The 9,858-nt window shown below is 37.1% G+C and overlaps 1 protein-coding gene across 1 annotated transcript; it reads right to left on the bottom strand.

The window, feature by feature from the left end:
• Positions 1-435: 435 nt before the first annotated feature.
• Positions 436-8,674, bottom strand: LOC113776687. Its single transcript, XM_027321740.1, has 10 exons — positions 8,029-8,674; positions 7,455-7,552; positions 7,312-7,357; positions 4,930-5,012; positions 4,746-4,810; positions 2,968-3,029; positions 2,448-2,507; positions 1,352-1,384; positions 859-924; positions 436-773 (listed from the first exon to the last, which is right to left on the bottom strand). The coding sequence occupies exons 1-10, from the start codon at positions 8,428-8,430 to the stop codon at positions 729-731; spliced, it is 960 nt and encodes a 319-aa protein (XP_027177541.1). The 5' UTR covers positions 8,431-8,674; the 3' UTR covers positions 436-728.
• Between the last annotated feature and the right edge of the window lie 1,184 nt (positions 8,675-9,858).

The raw sequence follows: 9,858 nt of genomic DNA, 5'->3' as shown, positions 1-9,858 counted from the left end.
AACAAACCGAATTATTTGCAAACATGGCTAATTCGAGCTCGAAAGATGCTTGTTCATTTCTTGAATGGATAGACCTCAAATACTAGATTGAAATAGTTCAATAAATAAGACAAGCACGAATAGCGTGTACCGTTTTGTAGCAGTTTGGCCTACTAAATCTTGGGGATTTAGTATCATTATTCGGTTTATAATGAATTTATTGATATTAATTTCATGATCCACGTTAAGTTTAATAGACAAATCTTCGACATGCACCTTAGGATTAACGAGCAGACATAAAATTGAAATCTTCATATGAATTGAAGTTAGTAACAATCTGTGCTCGTTTTGCAACATGCTTTAACATTATTTGTATAAGCTTGAAAATCAAATATTGCAAGTCATTAAACAGGTCGAGACACTAAGACTGCAAATGCCTATGGCAAATACTGTCTATTTGCTAGTCTCTCCACTTTTAAATGATATATTAAGCATTTTATCTGTGTCGCATGAGTTTGAAATGGAGAGATCTCACTGCATACTTTCTGGCTCTATTGCATTGGCAGATGCTAAGTACCTCTACCTGTGTCAACTTTAGCTACATTTGCAAATTCCATTCTTTAGAGGAGCTTAGACATGGCGAAATTACCTCCCTATTTAACCAAATTACATATGAAAAGGGTAGATAACTCTATACAAACAAAATAAATACAAGCACAGCCTAAATTAGTCGATAACCCAACATAACTTCATCTTTCGCCTAACAGTGACTCAATTAGAGCAGTCTCTTCTTCCTGCATGTACAATTGCAGACATTCAAACAAAAATTCCAGCTGCATTCAATTCAAAGATGTTTTATTTGCCTTAGCAACTACGTACCACCAAAGCATTGAATTCAGTTTCCTCATCTATGGCACTTATAGTGGCAGGGTCCTCCAAGAGTTCCTGATCCAATGATTCATAAGAAACAATGCGTCATTCAAGTAAAAATAACGAGTAATCGTACATATAAACTGTTACAAGAATACAATGCATGCAAGAAATTAGTTAGCTTTAATCAAACCATTGAGAGCCAGAATCAGTAAATGTGCAGACATGCATAACCAGACACTAACTGAACTAAGAATCAAGTTACAAATTCCTTGCATATCCATCAACAGCTCATAATGCTAAACATGCATAAACCAGCATATGATATCTAAAATGAACATTAACACATATATTTCTTGGTGCTGCATCAGAGAGCAGGCTATAGTGGAATTATTTGCATCACTCATATATTGCTCGGGTAAGCACTCTTCAATAATGATTAATTCTTCACTGAATTATCAGTTGAATGATATGCTTGCAAATTTAGAGAATAGTTACTTACATCTTCAGCAATTCGTAAGATGCCATTCGCATCCTGCATTGAGAAAACAATATCAATTTCAAAAGGCTAAAAGGAAAGAGATCGCATGAATTGTCATGTCAATCTGGATAAAGTAGGTTTCATAAAGTAGCCCATCCCATTACTAATGATACAATATCTATCAGTTTACAGGCATCCCCCAAAAATTAAGGTTACGATTTTCCTTTCAACATCAAAAGTTAACTATTTTTTAACTTGATCCTAAAGGTGAATAGTCAATTCAAGATGAATTTTTGTTACCCAGTAACAATAGCCCAATTTCGCCAACCTAATTGGTAGGAAATTCCATTCAGACATCTCAACCAAAGAAGCATATGGAATTTCCCTTTAGAAGTCAGGATCAAAGAAGTAAAATGAAGACATCACTAACTTACACAACAGCTCCAGCCTGTCCTTAGCATCTTACTGCTAACTAGCTTAAATTCTATGTTCAAGTTTCTAATGCATGTTGGTAATTCAAACAATGTGTGTATATTACTACTTATCACCTAGTATCTTAAGCACATTACAGGTAATCCTCCGATAGTCTCATAAAAACTGTTTACCTAACTCCGTTTAGAACCACAAGGTAAATTCAAAGCTGTACTTTGAAAAGCACTCTGGAGAAAAAGGTTACCTATCCACTGATACAAATATAGTACATGCTTCCAGAAAACTTACAAAAACAATTTTATCTACTATAATAATTTTTCAAATAAAGAACGTTAGCATTTGTTTTCCCAATGAACTCCTCCTACTTCTCATGGTTTGGATAAGAGTAATTTGTCTCAAATGATACGGCAACAACCATTGTGTAGTAATCTAATATGCTTTTAGTCCAAAATGTAGCTTCTAAAACCACATGGAACATTACAGATAACATTAATATAGGGTGGTGCTATTGGTAATGTAGCCATAAAATGAACATTTTGTCCTAATCACCCTTACATTGTGAATATATGGGTAACAAAGACTAGGAGACTATCACATCAAATTAGATGGAAAAATATTATGGACTTTAAACATTAAAGTAGAAGACTTGACATAAACTTTGTACTAAAGAGGAGCTTTTCTTCACCTTCACAGCAACAAAGAGAAGTGGATCAGATGGCGTGTAAATCATGTAGTGTGAACCATCCTGTACGAAGTAGAAACCATAACCATAAGATAATGATAAATAATAGAGCCTGTAACTATTCAGCATAGAAATCAAAAGACTTTCCTATGGGGTTTAGAACTTCTTTGCCTATTAAAACACTAGAAACCAAAGCCTACATATGAATCTCCAACAATCAAATGCCAACAAACATTATTAGGTGGAGGTGGTTAAGGTCTTCTGTGTACACAGAATCACCAAATTAACAATCATTTAAGCATTACAAGAAGTATGTATATAAAACCCAATAAACTAGGCAAGCAAAAGTTCATTTGTCAGAAATCAGCAACAAGGACCAAACCATGCCCTACGGCCAGATCTCCCTCTCACTGCATTAAGTCTCTATCATGACCTTCTACTATTTGTTGCATTCATTGAAAAACATAATCAATAACATAGCCAAAGAGTAAGATTAAACTGAATTGCATTAGTAAGACCATACCAAATGGAAGCATGTAATTTCTATGCCTTCTGTTGGCAAGCCGTCTACATCTTGACCATCATCTGCATAAATTCAAATTTCCTTGTTTAGAAACCTGAACATCTGCCTGCATACCAACTCAATCAGATACTGACACAATTTAAAACAATCTTGTAAAATAACAATATGAACCAGCTGTTCAGCATTTTACTATGCCATACAGCCTATACCAATTTGTCAGCTCATCCACGAAGAAACAAAGTATACCCTAGGATATACCATCACATTTTACTAGGTCCATTACAGTATTAATCCATTTATCTTGATTTTTATTTTGTTTCCCCAGGAATGAGTATCAAATCTACTACAGCAGAGACAGCAGAAGTTGAAAATCATTCTTCCGAATCATAAATTTAATAAAACAGAAATGCTCCATAGAGTTGCCCTTTCTTCCAAAGGAATATTACACTGCAAAATTTCCACGTAGTTTTGAGTAATTTATATGGTGCCCATAGGCCAAAACTTTGAACTATTACTTCCATTCACAATGTCGCTGGGTCAGACAAATTTCTGCAACCCTCCCAATTTGTTCAACCATAGCAACTAATGCTTCTAACTGCCAAGTTCTAGTTATTGCCCACAGTGGTCCCCTTTTCATTTGAAGAGTCATCAGCTATCACTTGGTAAAGATACAGATCCCATGGTTTTCAAATGGCAATCAAGTTATCTTCTCTTCATTCTTTTGTCCCCACACTTAAACAGATTGCTCCAAAGACAAGGAACTGTCTAAAAATGCAGGAAGTAAGAAAAGCATCTGTGATCTTTAATGAGTTCAGTACAGTTGAAGTTCTCATAAGTTCATGCTGGCTTCCATTAAACCAAGTACATTCCGGTACGCCAACCCAACACCTTAATCCTTCAACAGCTGCAATTTTCTGGTCATTTCTGCCATTTGGTCCTAGCTCTTCATTTGATGGCAATATCTTCCCAACTCTGCCATTTGACCAATTCCCAATCTCAGCTAGTCTTCTCAGAAGCTCCCAGAAATAATGTCTCAAGGTGGTCATAATCCAAAAAAGCCTGATCAATCTCCATGTAATCCTCCCTGGCATGACTGAGACTTCACAGTCAGCAGCCCATAGTAGAGCCAAAGACCATACCAGGTCTGCTTTATCCTCGAATATATTCAAGTGCCTACATTTTTTTTCACACTACAGTCATGGAATAAGAATACAACGTTGGAGACCTTCATGGATAATGCCATTCATCTTCATGTGCATGCATACAGACCATCCTCCAATCCACAAAATGCTAGATTGTGGCTAACAAGGCTACAGTACAGCTTATGCTGACAGAAAAAGGATCATCACCAGCAGCTTCTCTTATCCAAGATGTATCAACCCAATAGATCTTGATTTTCCACCAGCAGTCCCATCCCTGTCCTTCCATACATTCCTGTCTCCATTTCCAGGACCTTGTTCTCCAACTCATCTACACCCTGGACAGAATTCTGTGCACATGATTCTGTATTTCATCTTTTACAGACACTGCCTTTCATTAGACAAAACAAGAAACTAATCTCCTATTAATAACACTTTTGACAGGACAAAGAATCACCATCACAGAGGTAAAAAATGCCTCGATGCCAATAAAGCTGACATATTGCTTGGAAAAAGACCTGCACTCTGAATCAGCTTTTGTAGTGATAATACCCAAACAACATAAATTCCAACCAGCGAAAGGCCATTCACCTTTGTACAACAAGATATATAAGATGAGTTAAAGACAAAGAGTATCACCTGTGCGAAATTCAAATATGTCATCCTCTGTGTAACAAAATCCTCCACGTGCTGTATAACAAAACCTGGTGGCAAGACAAAGAAAAAACTAAACTAGACAGCAATATTACAATTCAAACTCATAACACAAAAGACTAAGACAACAAAGTGAAACTTGAAAAATCATGACATTCCATCACCATACCCACTATACACCAGATGCATGTGTATCTTGGCAAGGGCATAAGCTGCAGTTGGAAGAATGGCTTCAACTTCTTCATCACTGACCTACAATCCAGGGGCCATGGAAATGAAATCAGGTGATACTAGAAGGTATCAGAACACTGAAAGAAGCTGCAAAGATACACTGGAAGTCACATAACATTGATTAGCATTACTAATGGCATTATTAAAATAACCAGTAAGTCATTTGACTGCTTGTCAAATGCTAAGAAAATCTAACATTCTCACAAGGGAAGGAATTGTGGAGGAATAATCTGAGAAAAATCAATGGCATAAAGCAAATAAGATACAGGCTAACTAAAACAGATATATACACCCGCATATTTCAATTGAGATACTGAATGCATGAACCAAATAAATTAAAAAGAAAAAAGGAAGTTACTATTTGTGGCTGAATGTCTGATGCAGTTTCAACGAGAAGTAGAAAAGCAAGGGACTTCTTATCATGTCAATTACCGTAAAAGAAATAGAAACTCATCATTGAGAGAAGAAGAGCATAGCTTAGACAATGAGACATGCAAAAGATGCCACCTTTAAAGAATTCAAGCATAAGTAAGAGCAAAGATGGTTGATAGGCAAAGTCAGTAGTCTAACACATCTAGATCATAAGCAGCCTATTTGGGAGATAAAACACATTTTCATAGGTGCTATGTTCCATAGGAATTTAGTCTTATCAGAAACTATACTTTGGAGGGCATAGAGTCGATTTTTGCAGGAATTTTTGTTTTCACGGTAGTTATTAATTTACTTTCTAATTTTTTCACGAGAAATTTCATTTTGTAGTCTTTTTAGGGCTGCATTATTTCAAGTAGGAGAATCTCATTTTCAGAGTAAGTTAACGTTAACCCAGGTAGGAAAGCTATTTACTCAGACATTTCTCTTTCTTACCAATACCAATGTAGGATGGACATAATATGGTGCCCTTACTGGTAGGGGATCTGTATCCAACACTTCGTCTGAAGTTTAGGAAATGGCAGAGGTAATGACCTCACAAACTCAAAGAAGAGGATAGAGAAAAGGGTGCAAAGTTGGTATTGGAGCTGAAACAACTCTGCAGGCCCAATCTAGATATTGACTCTGATAGTGATATTATTGCTACTTCTTGTATCTTCCCTTTTCCCATGTGAAGTTTCCATCTGTACACCACTAAAAGAAATACAAACACATATTTACTTCTAACGAGAGTCACCAAGTAATGCAAGTTGGTTTTATGTCCTCCTATTTTCTTATTTACTTATAAATGAGCAAGCAACATACATTCCCTTGCCTGTATATTGAGTCTTTGATAGTGCCGGTGTATCCTAATTTTAAAAAACTATTAACTCTGACATTAAGAGCATACCCATACGTTACACGCATATCTCAATCCAAGTAATATAGAGGAAAAGGTTTAGGAGCTTATAAATAACTGCTTTATCGAAAGAAAATTTCCTGAAGGTCAGTGTGGTGTTGAAAGTTTTATGATGCATCCAGCATCTCAGATGATGCCTCAGGGTGTTCGTAGTAATGCCAAGACTTTCTTTATTCTTTCTTGTTTTTCCAATGCAATTTACTACAGCTTTACACTAGTTTTTACCATCACCTACACACCATAATCCTTCATTAAGTTGTCAATTAAAGACACATAAACCCACCCTGTAAGATTTTCCAATCTTTCCTGGTAACCATCCTAGAGAACCGTGATCATGACCACTCATCTAAACTAGACAATTAAGTGATTTACAAACTATATTTCCTGGTAATACTTGCTCATATGCCAAAATCCTTTAAGAAACATATTCACCTCAAAGATGCAACAGGTTTGCAATCCATGAGTGGCACTCATGTTATTGTTATTCACCCTCAACCATGAAATTCCTCAGCAAATCAAAGATTATCCAACCTTTCCCAATAGAAGCAAGAAAACAAAACAAGAATTTAGAAATATGTAAGCAGGCCAGAAACAGTAATTTAGATGCAGGCAAGAATAATATCAATTCCTCAAACCAACTAATTAATCACGAAATTTTGATACTAGGAAAACTCCCAAGGATAACAAGAGGGGGTGGGGAGTACACTTGGCCATACAGACTCAATGATAACACAGGCAAACAAGAACAAAGCACAGGCTCCTACAAACTTGAATGCAGAGTACTTCTCCATTTAAGAGACTTGCAATGCACAACGAGGAAGTGATTCAAGATGCAGCTCTGGAATGCACACACTAGTATACCATCATTCATTACAAAATACAATGTCTAGTAAATGTAGCTTCCAAGTTCAAAGTGACCAAAAATAGGAAAAAGAATTGGAAAATGCTGTTTTGAATAAAATTTCAGAAGCTAAAGGAAGGCATGACACATACAGCAGACCATCCTTCGACATTTGTGCTCTTCAAAATCTGAACAGGCCTGTGGATACAAGGTAATGCAGTAAATAATAGTAGGGAAACAAAGAGCACATGTTCACAGTCAAATCAGTTAGCTAAAACACATTTCTGTAACTTACGTATCAACAGGGCAAAGCAACATACATTCATCTCCTTGTGCATTTCTGAAAATCCGCCTGATGACACACTCCAATGGGAAATTATTCGTGCAATCAACCTGTAATTTATTTCTTTAGAATGATCAATATCCAGAACCACAAAAGAGGAGGAAAAAAAAAAGGGAAGATTAACACACACAAAACATAATTTTAGATCCTCCCAAAAAAAAAAAATCAGATAAAAGATCACAGATCAGAGGGAATAACATGGTGCATTGGAAAACAAAAACTAGAGTCCACCTTATGTACCCAATTGAAATGTGATGAATAACCATTTCATGGTACCCACAAAACTTATCCCAAGTACACAGTCCCAAGAATGGGTACTATTCTTTAGCATGTGTGGATTCTACACTTAAAGAATTTGCCATCAACCTATATAAGTCAAGAAAACAGTTCAAAATTGGACAGCGAAAAAAAACCAAGCTTCACACCTACTCTTATTGGAAAGAAATTACTGGAAAAAAAAACAGAAGAAGCAAAAAAGAAGAATACAAAGAAAGACGAAGAGGTGGCGAGAGGAGAAACTACTGACAATTGTAGCAATCCGTTTGTTAGAAGCCAAGACAACTCTGCCTTGCTCATCCACTACGAACCCAGCCGGCGGTTTCGGGAGTGGTAAAGCCTGGTAACTGCCCTGCGACTCTTCCTCTTCGACAACTTCCAGATTGCTAACTCTTTTTCTACCAGTCTTCTCATTGCTGGGTTTCTTTTTCTTCTTTGAATTTGGAGCTGGAGGGCGTTTCTTCACCGGCCCACTCTGCGGCTTTGCCGCGGCGGTGGCAGCAGCAGAGTAAGCTAACTTAGACAGTGGGAGGAAATTCTTGTTCGAGTCAAGGATGGAAACAAAGTTGAATTGGGATTGAAAACGTGAATTTGAAGAGTGTGTGAAGAGATTTGGAAGAGATGTTGATGTTATTGAAATGGAGAAAGGCATTGTCTTCTGCAACGCCCACCAACTGTTTGTGAATTTGACTTCAACGTTTTGCTTTGTTTCTCTCAAGGAAGATGAAGATGTACTTTGTTCTGTATAGGTAGTTTTGAATCGGGTTAATTGCAAAATGAGGTGCGGAAGTATTATTTATTTGTTATATATCCCCTACAGTTATTAGTTGCTGCATTTTAGTGCCTAATAAAGATCAATTAGTTGCACGCCATTCCAATCAATTAAAAAGTCATTAGGAAGGTACTCTTTTTTTTCCGAAACGATATTAGAGATATATTGATCATCAACTAAACTTTACACTTGGAGCAAAGGTCCCTCATATCTATACAAAAAGTGCCCAATAGCACAGAGGATTGATCCACTTCTCATCATGTATGATGCCTAAAGCATAAACACCAACTCTACTGCTAAGATGATCATCATTTTTAGATATAGCACAAAAAGAGCACATATGAAACAAAGCTTTCAAGCTAAGGATATCCTCAACTAAAGTATGCAGTTTGATATTTGATGCACTTCCAGAACAAATTTGCTGAAGTAGGTGTTTGTTGCAGCTCTGTATGATGACTTTTCTCCAGCCTTTGACTACTAACTTACTCATAGCTAACTTAATAGCCTTAGCTTCATCCAATAATGGACAGTTGTAGCTTCTTTCATGTATAACCCAAGCTGCCACAACAACACCTCCTTGAGTCATAGCAGTCACCCCTATGCCAACTGCTTTACTGTTCGAATTGCTTAGTGCAGCAATCTTAACTCGAATCACCTCTGCATTCCCTCTGCATTCTCCTTTTCTATCCTTTCCATTTGGTTAGCAGCTGTTTCTACTATGCTCATCTTCTCCTTGTCTTTATCTACTTCGCAGAACTCCATCCACTCCTCCTGAGCTTTCTGTATTGGTGTCATTGTATGCCTTTGTTTGTTGTTGAATTCCCACTCATTTCTGCTTTTCCAAACTTGTCATAAGATGTTCACTGTTAGGCCAAGATGTTCATCACCATTCTGTCTAGCTCTGGCTCCTACAATTTCAGTCCACTAGGCCTTAAAACATCCTTGTTTATCCCTAGCACCCTCCCATTGTACTGGTGCTACATGCCATATCTGCTTGGCCTGTCTGCAGTTCAGCAGCGCGTGTTCCACAGTTTCCACCCCTTCACCACATGCTTTACAGATGGGATCTCCTTTCTTAGTCCTACTAAAGATTACTTTACTGGGAGAGCATTGTTGATGCATTTCCACATGAAGATCTTCAGCTTATGTTTGATGTTCAGTTTCCATAGGCAAGACCACATCTACTTTGCTGTTTTGTGTAAACTTGTACCAGCACCCTTATAGCCTTCCCTTTCCTGGATTTCCTTTTCTTTCATAAGTACCTTATATCCTGTGCTCACTGTATACTGCCCCGTTGGAGAATGCATC

Source organism: Coffea eugenioides, chromosome 7 (genome assembly GCF_003713205.1).
Source record: "Coffea eugenioides isolate CCC68of chromosome 7, Ceug_1.0, whole genome shotgun sequence".
In the NCBI taxonomy this organism is placed as follows: domain Eukaryota; kingdom Viridiplantae; phylum Streptophyta; class Magnoliopsida; order Gentianales; family Rubiaceae; genus Coffea; species Coffea eugenioides.
This window is presented reverse-complemented; position numbering and strand designations above follow the sequence as displayed.